This window comes from Drosophila gunungcola (genome assembly GCF_025200985.1).
Source record: "Drosophila gunungcola strain Sukarami chromosome X unlocalized genomic scaffold, Dgunungcola_SK_2 000038F, whole genome shotgun sequence".
In the NCBI taxonomy this organism is placed as follows: Eukaryota; Metazoa; Arthropoda; class Insecta; order Diptera; family Drosophilidae; genus Drosophila; species Drosophila gunungcola.
Window position 1 is genome coordinate 48,222 of NW_026453189.1, and position 20,327 is coordinate 68,548.

General features: G+C 37.6%; 2 protein-coding genes across 3 annotated transcripts; one reads left to right on the forward strand and one right to left on the reverse strand.

Annotated features, from left to right (window-relative positions):
* Window positions 1–6,928: 6,928 nt before the first annotated feature.
* LOC128260760 (uncharacterized) lies at window positions 6,929–11,334 on the forward strand. The gene is given in 8 exon segments (XM_052993993.1): window positions 6,929–7,141; window positions 7,730–7,878; window positions 7,939–8,485; window positions 8,542–8,668; window positions 9,568–9,725; window positions 10,696–10,807; window positions 10,810–11,014; window positions 11,078–11,334. Coding segments are annotated over 6 exon segments (1,197 nt in total). The 5' UTR covers window positions 6,929–7,141; window positions 7,730–7,878; window positions 7,939–8,044; the 3' UTR covers window positions 11,232–11,334.
* LOC128260759 (glutathione hydrolase 1 proenzyme) lies at window positions 11,165–18,400 on the reverse strand. 2 transcript variants are annotated; one of them, XM_052993991.1, is made up of 4 exons: window positions 18,207–18,400; window positions 17,163–18,145; window positions 12,874–13,067; window positions 11,165–12,817 (listed from the first exon to the last, which is right to left on the reverse strand). In XM_052993991.1, exons 1-4 carry the CDS (start codon window positions 18,295–18,297, stop codon window positions 12,310–12,312), a joined length of 1,776 nt encoding a protein of 591 aa, XP_052849951.1. In that variant the 5' UTR covers window positions 18,298–18,400; the 3' UTR covers window positions 11,165–12,309. The 2 variants fall into 2 exon arrangements, with proteins under 2 accessions (XP_052849951.1, XP_052849952.1); XM_052993992.1 differs by lacking the exon at window positions 11,165–12,817 and having other exon boundaries at window positions 12,892–13,067; window positions 17,153–18,145.
* Between the last annotated feature and the right edge of the window lie 1,927 nt (window positions 18,401–20,327).

The window sequence follows — 20,327 nt, forward strand, 5'->3', positions numbered from 1 at the left end:
GGACTCAAGGTTCTGTTTAGAAGCTAGAAATTGGTGTCGTTGCCCTTCTGAAAGCGAAATTTTTTTTCTGTATCGGTAAAATTTGCAATAAAAACCGTATAAATGTTAATTTTTTTCTTTATTGTTTTCTTCACTTGACATTTTTAGGATTTTGGCTTCTAATCTGAACTTCAATGCGTGCTGCATACGGAAATGATGATATCTTTCAAATCAAGTAAGTGAACTATTTGCCCAATAAATAGGGTCGTTGGTCCCATTGTGCACCGTCGCCACCATAAGGTTGATTGGTGGGTTGCCTACTTGGCCAACCAATCGCCCTGTACACTTGACAAACATTAATTTCAAAATATCGTATATTTTTTCAAAATTGTAAAGAATCGAAAAGTTTGGGGTTTTGCTCCCCAGTTCTTTTTAAGAAACAAATGCAGTTTGGAAATTTTTGGAACTTAGCATTTCTCCCACACTCATATTGTCATCCAGATCCGAAAGCGACCTTTACAGTTATTAGCTTGTAAACCGGTTCTGAGTAGAAATATACTTAATTGTTTTAAGCCAGAAAAATATATATTTAACAGCAGTGTGGACGCAGTCCACGTAGTGACGAATCGCACTATTAATAGCCGATAAATTATAAATGTGCAAAACAAATTATGTATTGATCAAAACACACTTTCACACTTTCTTACTTAGACTTTTCAAAAGTCTACCAGCTCAGGAGAAATAAGTGTGAAAGTAAAAAAAAGGTACATTTTGAAAACTAGACCTGGACCAATATTCTGCTGCAGTGGGACGAAAAAAAAGAAAATGTTCTTGCTCACACGAAAATTAATCTTTTGTCGTCACAAAATTTGATCTCAGAAATTGTTGTTGCTGATGGTGCGTTCGTCACGACTTTCTTACCCTGTTTTGAGGTGTTTTGTTTTTATCATATTTTGTGTAAGGAATAATCATTTGGAAACCGGACTTTCGATCCAGGAATAACGTTTAAAAATTATCTCATTTGAAATTCTTATCGAAACACCGAGACAGATTTTTTTAAATTTAAATTTCCGATTCTCTATCTAAACAAGTTCATGCATGGAGTAGTACATTCAACAACTATAAATATCACAGACTATAAATAGAATACAGTACAACAAAAAAAATAAAATAGTTTTTCAAGTGTAGTAGACTTATTTACCGCACGGTAGGGTAGTTCGGTTTGTTTTCGCTGGTCGCTTGGCTGTCTGGTCTGTCATGGAGTAGCGTTATTTTGTTGCCGACGCGAAATACAATATGCGCAATCGCAGAGCTTTACACAACTCGCACGAGAGTCGACTGAAGCGTTCCACGAACCGCCCTCTGCGGAAGTCTAGCCAGTCTATCAACGACAACTCGGGGACTAACCATTGCCATATTTTAAGTCCATCTTTCATTTTTGCCTTCTATGTTCTGATGAATCAAAACACTACTTCTATATTTGTATATTGCCCATGAGCGAAGACAGTTTTAGTTACTCTTAGAGAAATTTGGATTTTGAAACAGCCTTTTCTTGGTTTGGTCGAAAACAATGGTCCGATGAACATATAGTACATATAGTATGTATGGGCATATAAAGGCCGATAAAGACCTACAAAATTATACCGCCAAAAAATGCCCTGCACGAAATTTGTGTAAATTTTGCAACTAGCGGGGGCGGAAAGGCGCTTGAGCAAAACCAGAAACAAAATTGATCTGCCTTAGCACGAGCATCAGTAACTGAACTGATCTCTACCCTATGGTGTTTACAGGGATGTTTGATATAATAATATAATATATATGCTTTAAAGACACAATAAAATTAAGTACCAAATGCGTAAGAAGCTCTTAACGAAGTAATAAATGATGTAAGCTAGCTGCAGTCTACACTTTACTATCATCGTGCAAAATACCTGTATTTATTAAGTAGATTTTTGTATACTTGATATGCGCAATCAAAGTGAGCTGCTTTTGAAAATTTTTCCTAAAAGGGTGCTTAGTTGAACCCCAATTATAAGATGTGCTCTAAAAAGTCAAAGTGTTTATATTCATTTTCATTTAAATTTTTTTTTCGCTTTGTCCAATAGGAGCTAAAGATAAAGAGGTCCGATTTAAATAAAAGATTCTAACCAATACTATTTAAAATTCTTGATGAATATTACAAAAAATTAAAAAAAGCAAAGTTCTAGTTTTGTATATTTTTTTCGATTTTTCCTGTGGGAGCTATATGATCTATTCGTCCGATCCTGCAACAAAAAGACAGTTTTATGCCGATAGCTTTAGCACGGACATGGCTAGATGATGATCAAGAATAAATATACTTTATAGGGTCGGAAATTATAAAACATTCTGCAACGGTAAAAAATATGTAAAAAAAAATTTTAAATTTGTCGTTTTTTGGCAGGTAGAATCACAAAAATGGTGAAACAATTTTTTTACACGTTGACATTTAAGTTCATTTTAAGTTAAAACTCATTATAATTTAGTACAAGCAGTAGAGAATTTTATTAACACTAAAAAACAAAAGATTTTTTTTTTTCGGTTGTTCCAAGAAACTTGAATTTCTGGCACGGTGTTAAGCAGAGGTCGACAAAAGCTACAATTTTCAGCCGCCAATAACAAAAATATCTCATTTTTGTACAATAAAAATAAAAATAAAAAAAACGGTAAAATCAGAAGTTTGTAAGTTTTTTCATAATCTTTTCAATTTATTTCAAATTAGTAGTGTTATTTTTTTTTACCTTATAAAAATTCTTTATTAGTATAGCCGCCACATCCGTAAATAATATATCTTATAAGATACTATTTTTGAAGAATTTTTGAATAACGCTTTAGGTTACTCTTAGGAAATCTCTTTCCGCGAAAGATACTTTTTTATACCTTTTAGATTTACATGAAATAAGAAATGAAGCAATCTTGGTATAAATCTATTAATCGATTCTATATGGATTATAAAGAATTTGTGCTTAAAGACAATTAATTATTTATTTGTGAGCGTATTTCCCATTATTTCACATAAAATATAGTCCTTCGAGTTGTATGAAATTTGAAATATATTTGAAAAGTGAAAAACGACGTCAATTTCTCTATTTATTTGTTTCTGACCCAATATAGTGTATATGTATATTTTTAATCAAGATCACTAACCGAGTCGATCTAACCATGTCTCTTTGTCTGTCTGTATGAACGTCGAGATCTCGAAATCTATATGTCCTTGGGATTTGGGATATACCTAAGCGGAATAAATATTTTAGAAGTAAGTAGGAAATGAAAGCAGTAAGATAAGCCTTTATTTATATTTATCACAACAGATGACGCTTTCCGAATTCAACTATTTCTAAAATCAAGTGAAATTTTAAAAATATGATTTGCTATTGGCCATTTTTCTATATATTTGGTTTGTTTTCATTCGAAAGCTTGATTATCAAACTTCATGTTTTATTAGCAATTGCCCAACAAGCCAGAAAAGAAGCCCAAGTTTATATACCCTTGCAGTTATTGCAAAAATAAAAAAAATGCTTTAAAACATCTAAATTTTGAACTATATTAGTACCCATTAAAACCCAATGAAGCTATGACGATTTTCGCACCAATTATTTGATGGTTCCTATGGAAGCTATATGATATTCTTTTCCGATTTGAATAAAATTTAAAGGATAATTCTCAATTAATAAGCTATTTATATGTCCACAAGATTCCCATGGGAGCTATATGATATAGTCGTCCGATTGTCATTATATTTAAACCGTAATAAATAAATAAACTAGTAATATATCTCGAAAAAAAAAACAAAACAAAAAACATTAAAAACAGTAAAGTTATATTATATATTTTTTTCCCGTTTGTTTAAGACTGGGAGACCAGAAACAGACGGACAGACGGACATGGCCAGATCGACTCTCCTAGTGATGCTGATCAAGAAAATATATACTTTACAGGTTCGGAAATGTATGGTTCAATTATAATACCCTCTGCAAGGGTATAAAAACGGTCTGGCAAAATGGTTGTATTGGAAAATTCAAATTTGCTATGAATGCAGGATGTAAGGGTATTTCGCTTGTCGAATATAACTTCATTTCTCGTTTATTTCCACCATGTTTTCTTTGTAATGTCTGTGGCTAGTTCGGTCGCAACAAAGTAGCCAATCCCAAGTACAAGTTAACGAAAGACGTAAGGCGATAACAGCCGTACTAAAACTGGATCTATACTATAGGAGCCGAGTTCTGTTCAACTCTGATAACTGGCATGACCGTGCAATCTCAGCCGTCAACTGTGGCAAATAGTGTTAGGAGTGTAAAGAGTGGTGTGATGAACGGACTTTCTGATTACGTTCCCATACTTGTCCTAATTGCAGGTCCATGCACCGCAATGACTGGTGATGTTTGGCAACTGAGCTTCCGAAACTTCGAGAATACATGAAAATCGCATCGAATCTGGTTAGTTCGGAAACTAACAGTTCGAAGTTCCGTCCGTTGCTCAGATGGCGGCCTATTTGGGTTTGTAAAGTGAAGAACACGCAGCTTTATGTGGGAAGCCGGGCTTTTTGTGTACTTTTAAGATTGGTGCTGTCATCGAAATATTTATGGTTCCTTCTTAGTTTTTCTCACTGCGCATGATTGGCATTTTATTATTCCGCAATGCTTCGCAAAGTGCATTGGTCCGTTGCCAGGCTTTGTCGTCATCTTTAGTCTTTATCGTCGAAACAGTAGCCCTTTTGCGAGCTGACGTCAGTTATGGTTGTTTGAACCGACTTCGTAATGCTTCAGTTGGCAAGTATTATTTAACATTTTTACTGATGATATAACTGAATTAACTGCTAAATGCAAAGACAACTAACGGCCAATTCCACGGTCTTGAAATCGAGGCCCCAAAAAAAGTGACTGCAAAAACAGAAACAGTTGTCTAACTAGCCTGAGCTATAGCTTTACAATACTGGACAATCTGTACTAATAGCTTAGATCGGGGGTGCACAAAACTCAAAAATTAAATTTTTAGTGTGCTTGGTGGATTTCAAACTATCTGCTAAGATACCGTCAATAGTTCAATAAATAAAATAACTCAAGTCACCAACTTCTTTTTTGTCATTCAGACACATACAGCTGCGGGCAGGATAATAGCAATATTTGCACTTTAATGTGAGCAAACAATAAAATTAATGAGACAATTAATGAGACAAATATACAAAGCCACATTTCAATAAAGTGATATATCAGGTACATTTACTTTCTTTAATTAAAATATCTATAAATTTATTTAACTGTAGCAACAACAGAAAACTCGAACTTTCTTTGTGGCAAAAAAGTATTCACGTTAGGAAATTCTAAAATAGTTTTTATTTCAATAACTATAAAATATATATACTAGGGAATTATTAACATTTTGAATTTAGAAACACATTCAATGCTATCGTGCTATTTGGATAGTTAACACTGCACTCTGGCCATTTTGTTTAAAGGAAGTACTTGATAGAAAGGTTTGAAGTTTTTTAGACATAATAAGATATGTTTTCAAATTAAATTAATTCAATATTTTTGTATACAACAATCTTGAGAAATAACGGAGCTATGTACAATGACCTACCATGCTTGACAGATATCAACAATTACCTTTTTTAATACTAAGTTGAAAATTTCTAACGTCAAAAGGTAGGTGATTGTGTAGTAATTTAAGAACATTTAGTTTAAATTTGAAACCGATCGATTAATTTGTCGTTTAGCTATGATGTCAGCACTTTTCAAAAAATGTTGTTTTGAGAAAATCGCGTTTAAAGTTTCAGGTGCTGCGTTGTATGCCTGCATTCGAAAACTATTTAGATTACGACGATTTATTAATTAGATTATTAGATAAGATTATTAGATCCCTTGCAGCTATTGCAAAAATTGAATATTCTTTAAAACATTCAAATTATTATTTACTTGCGTATATGTTTAAAAACATTGAAGCTATGATGATTTTCAGCTTAATTATTCGATAGTTCCTTTGGCAGCTATATGATATCGTTTTCCGATTTAAATAAAATTAAAACCGTATTTCTGAATTGTCAAATTATTAATAAGTCTAAAAAAAATTTAAAAAAAATTACACAATAGAAAAGTTACATTTTTAAAAATAAAATTTTAATATTTTTATTGTTTTTATGGGAGCTATATGATATAGTCGTCCGATTTTGATGAAATTTAAACCGTAATTCTAAAATTTTAAATCATTACTATATGTCGAAGAACTAAAAAAACACAAAAAACAGAAAAAACAAAGTTATAATTTTTTTACATTTATTTTTCCGATTGTTCCTATGGGAGCTATATGCTATAGTCGTCCGATGCGGCTCGTTCCGACTTATATACTACCTGCAATATAAAGACAACTTTTGGGAAAGTTTCATGGCTTTAAAACTGAGGGACTAGTTTGCGTAGAAACGGTTGGACAGACGGACTTGGCTAGATCGACTCTCCTAGTCATGCTGATCAAGAATATATATACTTTATAGGGTCGAAGATGTCTCCTTCACTGCGTTGCAAACTTCTGACTGAATTATAATACCCTCTGCAAGGGTATAAAAAGCGTCACTCTGGAATAGCTCCTTAAGGTATGGCTAGACCAATTTTGCTATATTTGCCAGAACTCGCAATTGTTTTCAGTGCACTCACGGTCTGAGCCTGGGTTGTTGTGTGTGTGAGAGCGGGGTGTTCGCGAGCACCGGGTGCGCTAGTGTATGTATCGCCGTACCGCTGTGTTCAGGCATTCAGATACTCAGGCATTGAGATACTCAGGTATTAAGATACTCAGATACTCAGGTATTCAGGTATATGCGAGCGGTTTTTGAGTTTCTCAGTTTGCTGCTTTCTGCTTTTCGTTCGCGCGAACCACGAGAGCGTGAATAAATGGGAATGGATCGGATCGCTTAAAGCGCTCGATCGTCGGCGGGCCAGTGAGAATTATTTTTAGTTTGTTTTCGCCTCTTGGTGCGTACAGTTGCGGTGGGCATCGGCGGGCTCCAATCCGATATATTTTCATTCAGTTCAGTTCAGTTCAGTTCAATTCGAATTTGTTTTGATTTCGCTTTTGCTGGTCTCCGTTCTTTTCGGTCCACTCCGCTTTCCCCGCCATCGAAGCGGTGCGACTTTCGTTTTTTTGTGGCCATCGGGTTGGTACGAGCTGCTTTGCTCTTTACTAGTTGTATTTTGTATAAAGTTGTAAAGTTTTGAGAAGAAAATGTGTGCCCGTGCGTCTGTGTGCCCCCGAGGCCGTCTCTCTAAATAGATCAAAAGAAGAGTTTGGCAATCGGAGACTTTGGTTGTACAACGGCTAGAATACAAAATACTAGTGTTAACACCACCGAACGGAAGCCTGTTCGGCGGCCCATGACAGAACCCACAATTTATAAAATTCCATCGCCCTGACGAGCCCAACCACATCATCTCAGCCAGCGGCGGTGTTGGCCGCTCTATGGAATTTGTGAATAACTATTTTAACCTGCGCTCCCCTGCAACTCAGACGCCCTGTGTTGGAGCATCAATGATGCCAACGACCCACTTAAAAACCGGAAAAATACATGAAACCGGAATAAATGAGTAATCTAAAAGAAAGGTTTCCGCACCGGTCCTTTTCTTTCGCTCCTCGGAATTGGTTTCAAAGAAAACTATTCCGAGCTCAGAAAAAATACAATATTTTTTTTTGTAATAAATTTTTCCCAAAAAGTTTGGGTCTACTAACATATTCAGATTCTTAAAAGTTCTCCATTGGCTTTCCTATTTTGACCAAATCACCAACCGATTGCTGAAGTAGCTTTAAACTGTTATATCTGGAATTAGAAGTCGAGTGAGAGTTCGAACAACACAACTGTTAAGCGACTATTTGGTTATTCAAAGCGACAGTGCACTTGTAATGCATGGAACACCCGGAGTCTCATTGCCAATTCACTCGACCTGTTTTGCCTTTCAGCGCATGAGGCCGAGGGGAATATGTCCGTAGCACCTGGAGTGGTGCCTTCGCCCGGTCCTCTCGCAGCTCGAGCATGCCCATCTAGCCAGGCCACCAGGCAACAGCCATGCCAGTCCAGTCAGTCCAGCCAGTCCAGTCAGTCCAGCCAGTCCGACCCGTGAGCACCTACGACAACTTGGGCGTCTGCCAGCCGCGCACACTTTTGGGCGCCGGAATGAGTGAGCCGGAGTTTGCGGAGCCGGATCAAAGTGGAGGTGGCACCAGCCACAGCATCGCCGCTGTGAAGGCGGCCCTGAATGACGCCAAGTCCAAGTTCTTCGGGATCAACAACTATGAGTCACCGATGGCGGCGGTCAGCAGGGGCGCCCAAGTGGCGGAACCAAAGTACCAGAATGTGCCGCAGCGGGACGAGCATCCGGCAGTGGCGACTCCAGAGCCCTCGCCTACAGCGGCTCCCTCCGGCGATCTTGGCCAGAGCAGGGCTCTGCGTTATGCGGCCACCTACGAGCAGATTCCCCTCGGCGACCTGGAAACTCCGCAATCGCAGGTGGGTGAGCCAGTCGCTTATTTGCAGCCAGAAACCACTAACTCTTGCCCAAAAAGGCCGTTTACATGAGCACCACAGTTCCGCAAAACATGAAAGGCATGAAGATCGCCGGACGACACACGCCGACCCGGAACAGCCTGCGGCACAGCCGGATGATCGTTGTCAATCACAAGAACCACGACAGTAAGTGCTGCCAAACTGACAAACTGACAAACTGACAAACTGCCATTTAGACAGTCTGCGTGGGTGTCCACACAGTCATCTTCAGTAATTAATAATTCTCAAGAGCTTAGGCCTAGCAACAAAAAACTGATTTTTCTTAATACTTGTTTGCATAAGTTTAAAAACATAATAGCTCAGCTTAAAGTTGGTTGACAATGAAAAACAATATAATATAAATTAAAATAAATGAGTACACGTTGATTATTCGTACCTGTTGCAAAGGGGAAAACCAAAAATTGGGCTTGTGATTTATTAATCAATCAGTTTTTTCTATAATTTTCCATTTTGGCTTAAGGGATACCGCGCAAAGCTAATTACACACTGCAAATCACTTTTTGGCCCCTTAAATGCTTCATTACGCATTTATTTGAAGATCCTCATCTAAAGACGAATGAAGTCTTGACTTCAAAGTTCTATGTTTTTTTTTAAATATTGCTTAGAAGGTATATAATGCCGAAGTTTGCTTTCTTTCTAGCCTTAAACTTTTTGCTATAAAATGCGTTAAAAAAATTAATTAATTAATTAATTGGACGAATACGTTTTTACACTTAAACGAAAAATTCCTAAAATCCTAACGTAGCTCAACTTTTCACGTGAATCTATTAGATATGTAATAATTCAATTATGTAAAAAAAAAAAGGTTTGTTACACAGTGTAATCGGTCACTTGTGAAGGTTAATTATTTCTTGGGTTTACTGTGATAAGGTATCACCGACAAAATATTCATTTATGCTTAAATCATTTGCTTGCCACTTTATAATATTTGACTCTTTTACAAACTAAGATCAATTGCCTCGATGAAGAAGTTCGTCCTTGCAACTGCACTTTGTTGATATGTATAATAATATATCTTTTTGCAGGCCTTCAAGCGACCTATATACGGAATCTAAACATTTCGCGACAGCTCCTAATTATGCAATTAGCTGTCGGCCTGCTGGTCGTTGCTCTCGCCGCTTGGATACTAATTCTTGCGCCGAACGCATCAATATTAATCAATCCGTATCTGAGCGGTCTGTCGGTAAGTTAATGGGTCGAGTCAGTTCGAAGTAAATTAGTTCATTTGAGTACTGATTGACATGGTAGTTGAGCGTTCAAGAGACAAAACGTTTACGTTTCAAAAATAATGTTAAGACAAACAATTTTGAAATGGGGAAGTTCAATGGCACAGACACACAGCTCACAAGTTAAACCTTTGACATGTCTTAAAACACTAAAGTTCTGACGCGTATTAGAAAATCTTTCGCTTTCTTTTCACGACAGTTCTATTGTTTGAAGCACTGTAAGATCGGAGAAATTGTGATAACTTTGACGGCATATTCCAAAGACATGGTCATTGCGGTATAATGCGGTAGTGCATTGAGAGTGTGTTTTAAGAAAAAAATAAGGCTATCACCAAACATCGAATTTTCGATATGCCGCGAAACATGCATTTTAGGCATTTCTTCAAGAAGGATAGCAAAGAAATATATAAATAATATACACTTTCTTGTATGGTTTTTATTGACTTGAAAAAGCATAAAAAATAAAAACAAATTTAAAAAAAAACTTAACTTCAAAAAAAAAACGTTGCGTCCTGGTTGACATGTTTTCAGCCCTTGTAAGAGATCCGAAAACAAACAAATCAAACAAATTCTTCATTAGTAAAGGTGCCTTTATCGGGTTGACCACTTTCAAAAAAAAAAAATATAATGTAAAAAAAAAAAGCGGCGTTGACTTGAAAACAAAACAAGATTCTTAACCAATTTTTTTGAACTTTTCGAATATTTTAAAAATACATCCAGTATCAAAATTTGTTCAAGTCCGAGGCAGACGCGATAGAGAGTATTACAAACAAGATATATAGCAAATTTCAAAGGAATCGGTTCTTTAAAGTATGATCTATTTTTTAAAGTCTAAGCATTCAAAATATATTCGATTTCAAAATGGTTAGATTTTGTGTTCATGTTTACACCCAAATCATGATTTGCATTGACGGACTTACTCCTCAGCTCCTGTTGGCCAGTGTCGCGGGTCTCATTCTGCTGCGGAAGGAGCACAAATCGGATCACAGACCCCCAAACAGCTGCTACAAGGTCCTGCTGGCCGAGTCGTACGTGTTCACCGCCTTGGGTTGATCTTCTGCTGCCTGGCTCTGGTCTGCGCGGCGATCGAGTTCGCGGAGCTGGCCTCATCGGCGGACGGGGAGTGCGGACCGACGTCCAGCTCGCTTCTGAGCTACCACAACTGCACCTGCTTCTTGGCGGGCGAGGGTGGATCGTCCTCCGAAGCCCCAGCAGCTACACTTACACCTGTCCAGGAGCCATCGCAGTACGTTTTGTGTCACAACACTTTGCACCTTTGTTAATCGTTAATCGGAACTCACCTTTGCAGAAGCGATGGATGCGGAGAGCTTCGGGCCGAGTGGAAGTATCTGCTGGCCTTCTCGATGGCCCTCAACACGCTGGGCATTGTTTCAACATTCTTATACATAACGCTCTTTATTTGTTGCCACCGCAACAGGGAACATTTTTACGCGTCTGTTTAAGGGAGTTTACAGCTTGGCTATTACTTTAATTTTTAATTTTACTTAAATTATTTTGGTAACCGATAACAAAATTAAAATAAATCATTCATTTATGATACCACTATTTACATTTGCTTTTTGCCACTAAACTTACGGCTTTTACAAAAACATTTGGTGTGGGATGCCTCTAGTTGAGCATTGTTAATCAAACTATTTGTTGCGGCTATTGTCCAAAAAACTATTCAATGAGTTTGATGTGCCTAATAACAATATTCCTAACATATTTGCTATGGTCTTGAGCAGCACGAAGGACATTTTTTAGCAATTCATTGGGAATTTTTTGTTTATTTTATGCATATATTTAATGGAATATTAAGGCTTTCAAAATTCAAATATCTTTGAGCTGTGAAGGATTTTTATTCGACACGTTTGCTGTGGAAGCCCTTCAGAAAACGGAGTGGCATTCTAATTGGCATGCATTTTTGATAGAAAATCAAAAACTTTATATAATACTGTGTATGGTGCCGTTTTAGGTCCAATTTTTAAATTTTTGTTTCAGAGTTGTGCTTACGAACCTTAGGAATGGTTTTTCAGTTTGCATTAATAAAAGTAAAGCACATAAAAGCACTTTTCAATAGCATTGAAAAACTGTTAGACTGTATATCTAATCTATTATTTGTGACAAAAATATTTCAATATATTGTGCAGAAGTAACGAGTAAAAAAATTACACTAGATTTTCAAAAAAAGTAATACTACTGAAACAATATTTTATCAGATTTCCAATTGTAAAAATATACTTTTCGTTGTGCTGGCAAAGCGTGTTTTTTAAAGCAATACTTTTTTATATCTAATGAAATATCTTTTTCATTACAAAAGTAGTAAATTATTCAGAGCTATGATATAACTAACATTGCAGAATTGTGATTGCTTCAGAGAAGACTAAACCAAGGCGAAAAAAGCAAGACTAAAATTTGAATTATACCTACTCTATCTAAGGCGATAGCGTACTTAAAGGAACTAATATATGACCTGGTTGGTTATTAAAATTGAGATTGAGATACAAGTTTTGTAGAATTTACGACACTTATTTAGCCTTCTCAAAATCCACTTACTCCACCTGGCTTCCTGAAATCAGAGTTCACCCAGATGGAGCCATTCTGTTGAGCAATGCCGCAGATGACGGAGCCGCGCTTTTCATAGCGCTCGCACTGATGCCCCTTGTCCTGCAAGCTCTTTACGTGGCTCTGCAGCAGTCCGTACTCGAAGAGCAGCACGTTGGGCAGCATTTGGTGATGGATACGACTGGCATCGATGGCTTCCTTAATGTGCGCGTTCTGCCAGAGCATTCGCACGAGCAGGGGGAAGAGGGAGGAGATTATTTTGGTGCCGCCAGCAGCACCCACAACCAGGCGAACTTTGCCAGAGGAGCGACTCGTGACGATGACCGGACTCATCGAGGACATGGGCCGGGCGGAAGGAGCTACGCCATTTGTGCCGGCGACGAATGGCAGGTCAAAGTAGTTCTTAAGCTGCTCCATGGAGAAGTCCGACATGGCGTTGTTGAAGATCACACCAGTGCGCCTTCCCGTGCGTCCACTCCCAAAACTACAGGGATAAATGGATTAGTCTCTAAATGTTAGACAAAGGAGGGCGGTGCTTACTAGAAGTTAATGGAGCTGGTGACAGAAACGGCATCGTTTTCAAACAGTACTGAAGTGTGCGCAGTGCCGTGCTCATCCCGAATCCGTATCCCAGACGAAGCGCCATAACGCTCAGTGCTGTTGAAGGTCTGTGAGTCATCAATTTGCTGGGCTATAGAGTTCGCAAATTCGTGGCTGATGAGACGCGCCAGAAGCTGTTGGAGAAATCAAAAAAACCAGTAGGTATACATTCAAAGTGTTAAAGAAAATAGGAATTTAAAAAACATTTACAAGGTCCATTTTCTATGCGAATAAAAAGTATGGATAGCCAAATTTGGATATATGGATCATATATTTTGGGAGATTTAAGCAAAATTCTTCGAAAACAACTAGTGTTAACAAATTTTTCATTATCGCTTCTTTGGCAGCTATAGGATGGAATTATAACCTTATTAAATAAATAAAAGTTCATTTTTTGTTAAAGTAAATTATAATCGTCACAAAATTTTATATCAAACGTTTTTGGAGTTGAAATTGCGATCGTCACTTTGTTTTTTTGTTTGAAACTACAGTTTTTTTTACTGAAAAGCTCACAAAACCTATTTACAATAAAAGAGTTCCTCAATACCAAGATCATTATCCATCCCTGTATGACTTGGCTATTCAAAAAACCAGACTCTTGGTCTTAGCTGAAGGCCCCCAGACATTGCACAGGCACTGTGCACCCATGAGGATGGTTCAGTACGAGGATTTTTGCTAACCAAGTATTTTTCTCCTTCTTTACGAACCATTTCTCAAACTTAAATTATTTCTAACTACTAACCGTACAATTCAAACATTACTTCTCCTCATAAAACAGTATATAAAGATCTGTGCTGTTACGAAGCCTAGAAGATTTACTTATTGTTGGCATAGTGCACTTGATAAACTGTATCTTTTGTTTGCAGTTCAAAGCTCACATTGTGAAGTGCTTCTTATATGATAGTTGGTTGTTTTTATACAGAACTGATCGAATAAACAATTAGTGTCATTTTAAATTTTACTACAATTTTTGGTGTGGAATTTCTGTCTTTTGAAATATATATATTGACAATGGCATTATCTATTGTCTGACTAGGGGGTCTTTGGTTGCAGTTAGATCAATTCAAATTTACCACATGTTTATGTACAAAAAATGGTCTAATTCTTTTAAGCGAAGGAAATTCCAATAGCTGTCGCAAAAAATCTCTGCTGTCTTGCTGTTCCATGTTATTAAAAATTATTGACTGTAAATCCGAAATGTTAATGTTCCCATCATTAATTTAAAAAAATAATAAGTAATTATAGTTATGTATATATTTTAATCATTCAGAGCTGATTCTTTAACGCACATTATATTTATAAGACATTGAAAAGCAGGGTTTTTCATACCACGAATGTAATGTACGATTTCTTTATTTTAGTTTTTGCGATTTGTAACATTTTTGTCTAACGCGGGAGGCTCAATGTATGACGTCGTAGGTAGATATTTGTATCAGACACATTATTATTTTTCTTATTATTAGCAATAAGGTCTTTTCTATATTGACTTATTAATTAGTTGTTCTCTACTATTGCCGCATCATTTGTTTTAGAATGTGTAAGCCAGAAAGAGTTTTTATCCGAGAAAACGCAACATATGTTTGTCTATTTGCAATAAAACTGTCACCCATGTCAACAACTCCATAGGTGATTGTTAGCCCTTGGCTTTATTGAATGGTTATTGCATATGCCAAAGTTATTGAAAATTGTTTCGTAAAATGAAGATTCGTATTTCTTTTCCTCAAATTGAACAGACAATTTAATGTGCGGGCGTTACCGATATTTACTATTTAATGTAGTTTTTAATAATCCCTATTGCGTCATTTACCAGACCTGATGCAACGTCTTAATTTCGAAGTAACATTATTTGTGCACCTATTTTTACTTCTATAATATCCGCTAAATTAGCTGTTTCTGAGCACTTTCCTTTTTTTTATAAGATTTTCTAAAGATTTTACGGCATTATCTCTTTCATTGTCAGATAAACCTTCAATTGAATCTTCAGCTATTAGAAATATTTTTTCTGAAGAAACAAGCTTTAACATTCCCGCACTTAACATATAGCATTGTTCCCTTGTTGGAAATAAGCATATTGTATGTGCTGGCAGATTTTAAATTTACTTAATAAGTTCCGTAAGACATGTTTCAATTGAATTCCCATTTAATTTAACTTTCCACTTCGATAATAGCTGACAAACTTTCTCATTTAAAATACCTAATCTTACGTGGGCTAGTGTGTTTTACACTCTTAATCTGATTGTGATCTGATATTTGGGTTAGTTCATCAGATTAGATATTTCTCATTTCTGAGTACGCAGAAATACTTCAAACGTCCTAATAGGATTAATCAAAATTGTATTATTAGGTAAAAAATGTTTTTTAATACGTTTTTTTAAATTTTAGTTATAAATATTTAATTTCAAAAATGTTTTTCATTACATTTTTTACATTTAATTTTTTGACTATTTTAAAATTTGTTCAATGTAAACTAATTATCTTTTAAACAATGTATAGCTTTCGGAACGTTTAAAGTTGTCTTTACATTTTTAAAAAAACCATTTAATTTTGTTTAAAGATCTTTATCTTTTTTGAAAAAACTAGAATTTATTTTTAACTTGTTTGTTAGATTTTGTTTTTTATTTTTACGGGAGACCAAAAATTGCCTATTTTTCCATTTTACTTAGAATATAATAAGAATATTTTTAAACGTCGAATAACTACCGAAAGCGAATTTTAAAGAAATATCTGTACTGGCGTTAAAAAAAACGAAACAAGAAAAAAATATAAATTAAACACAAAACCTAATTTAGGCTATAATTCCGTAAATATTTACTTGAACATAATATTTCAAGGAAACGTAAATAGCACTTAAAAATAACCTTTTAACGATATTTATTTTTTGTCGTTTGTAAGTTGTAGGCTTGCGAAATCTAGCTTTTTTAGCCATTTCCCCGCAAAACTAGCGAGTTTTCCAAAAAGTGGTAGAACTAAAGTTTTTTAGCTCGAGGTGATTAGAACACAATTGATTTCAGGACCAGAAAACATCGATTTGATACGCAAAAACAAACCAACAGAAGGATACAAGTTTTTATTCCAAAAATGCTGTTACATTTTTTATTATATCTTTTGAACGGAGTATCGGATTGAGATGAATGTAATTAAAGCCAGTATATGACTAAAGTCAGATTTGCTCCACCGACCCCAATAGCTGCAATATAAAAAAGATTTTTTTTTCGGGGGTGATTTCTCCGGAACAAAATGACTTTCTAAAACTCCTAGTATAATAATCCTAGCTTTTTTCCAATTTTGCGGCTATATACGGTAGTCTACTTGCGCAAGCTTTCCGCTTTCGTCACTATGTGGACGGTGATCAATACAAAATTTCAAAACTGTTTTTAAAATTTAAATTTAACTAAATGGATGCCCCATTAATAGACTAACAAAATCATTATCGACAACTGCAAAAAAAAAAAAAAACTAAAACTTATAATATATATACATATATATATAATAATAAACAAGAAAGCAAACTTCGGCAAGCCGAAGTTTATATACCCTTGCAGCTACTGCAAAAACGAATTATTCATTAAAACATCTGAATTTCGATTTATATGCGTGTATGTTTAAAAACATTGAAGCTATGGTGATTTTCAGCTAAATTTTTTGATCCTTCCTATGGCAACAATATGATATAGTTTCTGAAATTTTGATCCAAAAGAAATTTTAAAAAAGTTAAAAATAGAGAAGTCGAAATTTTGTTTAATTTATTTTTTGTAATATTCTGATGGTTCCGATGGAAGCTATACAAGTATGAATGAGTCGTCCGATTTGAGCCAAATTTAATCCATGACTATATCATCATTTTTTTCCGATTATTCCTATGGGAACTATATGCTATAGTCATCCGATTTGGCTCGTTCCGACATATGCGCTATTTGCAACAGGAAGGGCACTTTTGGGAACGATACAGGCAGATAGCTTTAATATGAGACAAGTTTGCGTAGAAACGGGCGGACAGACGGACATGGCTAGATCGACTCTCCTAGTGATGCTGTTCAAGAATATATACTTATACTTTAGGGTCAGAAATGTCTCCTTTACTGCGTGGACAACTTCTGACTGCAAATATACTACCCGCTGCAGGGGCATAAAAGAGAGTTATATTATCGATTCCAAACTATATCACGATATTTTTCGGAAGCCACTTTTAAAGTGCATGAATTCGAAAGAGGAAACATACTCGTGCTTACCTCCTCGTTGGCTGCTTCGTCCAGCTGCCAGCGCTTGACAAAGCCAAACTTCATGGCCTCAACCATCAGATGAATCTCCCGGACACCCATGGTTCGGTTTCGTGAGAAGTCTGCTCGGAACTTGCGCAAAATGTTCATTATGAAGCCCAGGACGTGGCCACTTCCTGGCGGAGGAGTGAGGTGAAGATCATACTCGTCGAGCGGCATCACAATCGCCCTGCTCATCTTGGCATGGGCCCGGTTGAGGTCTTCCCTGCCGATGGCGCTGCCCAGGTCCTTCAGATCGGCCAGCAGGTCGTCGGCCATCGATCCGTTGTAGAAGCTGAAAGGTCCTTCCCTGGCCAGCCGATCATAGGTGCTGCACAATTGAGGCGACGGCCGGATGAGGTGGCCCAGCGGCCAGAACTGCCCGGACTGGGGGTCGATAAACATCCGCCGCAGGCCGGGATCGGCCTTGATCATGTCCTGGTTGAGGACAAGGGCATCGTGCTGGTGCTTGTACAGCTGGTAGCCACGGCGACACAGCTTCAGCGTGGGTCGCACCAGCTCGTGCCAGGGCAGTCGACCGAACCTCTGGTGGGCCACGGCGTATCCGGCCAGTTCGGCGGGCACGGCGATAGACCAGCCCGACCGCTTGAACTCCTGCTCGTCGCGGAAGGTTGAGAAGTTCTCCGCCCGCAGCGCCAGTGGAGCTATTTCCCGAGCCAGGATGCTGTAGGACTTGCGCTCCTGGTGCAGGTAGATGTTCATCACCATGCCGCCGCCGATGCCCATGCTCTGCATCCCGATGAGTCCGTTGCAGAGCAGGGCAGCCAGGGCCGCGTCCACGGCACTGCCCCCCTTTTCCAGGACTCTCCTGGCCGACTGGCTGCACACATCGCTGTCGGAGCAAATGGCCGCCCGGGAGAACTGGTGCAGCGGCGAATTGGAGGGCGGCAGTGGATCCTCCGGATTCGGCGGCCTCCTGGACGCCTTTTTTGTACCTTATGGGGCAGCATTTTAATGTATTATAGCTAGGGCTCTTCTTTTTTCCATGCAACTCACCACTTCCCCCGGGAAGACGGCACCAATAGACAGCCACCAGGACGACAATCACCACTGATACCAAGCTATTCACACCTATCCTTGAGTACATCTCGAGCGGATATGTTTCTATTTATTTCAACCCATCATCAATCAAGAATGGGCAACGGAAATATCCTTTTTATTTAAAAATAAACAGCTGGCCGCCTGTGGGACCGTGCTGTTAGGCTCGCAAAAATACCGAATTCAGCCAAGACGTCGTGATTCTTGTTCGATATCTGACCGATATTTAAACTATCGCTCAACTATCGTGCGCAACCATCACATTATACCGTCTGCACACAGCCGCTTAATAGCCCTTTTCCACAGAGATCCATCCACCTCCCACCATCCGTTGAAACGATGGTCCATAAGGGTTGGCCGTTCTAAAAATGTCCCAGTTAGTCAGCCGTTAAAATTTAACGGGCTTTGACGGACTAATTTATGCGATAGTTAGCCGATGTTGAGCGCATCCATATTTCAACTTCCGGTTTCAGCTGCATTGATATTCAACCATATTTAAGCAGTTACCAAGTACCCAATAAGAAAATGGTAGTTTTAACGTGCAAGTTCGCTTGCAAATAACAACGTTAATTTATCCTCTAGAGCTGTAAAACAATGGACGATAGTATCGATATTATCGATGGCGGCTGTGTGTGGGTCACCATCGATTGTTTTCGCCATTATCGATACATCGAGTGGAACACCCAAGTCTGGTGGAAGTGGCCAAGCGCTGCCTATTCATACCAGCATCCCCGTCGGAATCTGAGAGGATGTTTAGCAGAGCCGTACAAAGAATGGATCTATTTTTTTTGGCTCAATGTCTACTGAACTAAATTTATTTTTATTTTGTTACTCACATTCCTTAAGTTCCCAAGGAACGGATCTCATTGTTTTGTTTTATTTGAATTTATAATAATATTTATTTAAATAAACTGAAACTGTAGTACAAAGAACTATTAAAAAAAAAAGTTGTTAAATCGATATTATCGATGGTTTAAACTTTCACAATCAAAAATATCGAGTGGGGGCAGATATCGAAAAAAATCACGAGGTCGGCGCCAAAACGGTCAAACGCACTTTTTCCCCATCTCTAGCGGCCTTTGCAAAATCTGTCAGCTCCGAAATCGTTAAATAACGAGTGTGTAAATACGGTTCCTGTAAAAACACAAAAAAACACGTGATGTTGGCTAACATCGATGTTTCCGACGTTTTTACTTGTAAAAGTAAAAATTTTACCAGTGCTGTTAATGTCAAATTTAAAACAAAATATCATTTTTATGGTTCTTTCAGTAAGAAAGGTCCTCCGGACCCAACAAAAACAAAAACTTTCTTAATTTATGAGATCGTAGTTCCTGTTAACAAATAGTTACTTGTTAACCTGTTGTATATGAAGAGAACACAAAATTGAATTTCCCGCCAAAAAAGTGGACATTAACGTGCTTTTCCGCGCTAATTGTAGGTCGTCCAGCTTTTTGCCCCGCAGGTCAAATGGAAGTTAACACCTTCCTGTTATTTCATATCATCGAATCAAACAAAAACACCTCCTAACGAGGTCAAAAAAATCGCAACGCTCGAAAAATTTCACGGTACAAACAAACAAGAGGACAAAAATGCTCTAAAAATCTTATTTGTTGAGTATCTTTTGAACGGATTATCGGATTGAGATGACCGAGTTGTCATTGGACGCGTAATACAACAGTGCCACAAAAGTCCTCCGGACCCAACAGCTCCAATATAAGGACAACACCCCCATATCTCAGGAACCAAATGACTTTCCAAAACTTTTGGTATACACAAACTCTTATGAAACCGCTACCTTACGCTACCTATATCATTTGTTAAGATCGGACTATTATTACTATTATTTCCTGATTTTGAATATTGCGGATATATTTGGTAGTCTCCTCTCGCACGCTTTCTGGTGCTTATCGTCACCACGGCCGTCCACAGTGATTGGAATTTGTTCATTTAATTGCATTTAATGAAATTTCCCTTAAAGCCTAGTACTCAGATCGACAAAACCGTTCGCCGCATATGAGAGAGAGCGAGAGGCAAACAGCCGGCGAACACTTTTCGACAGTGCATTTTTGCACGTCCGTA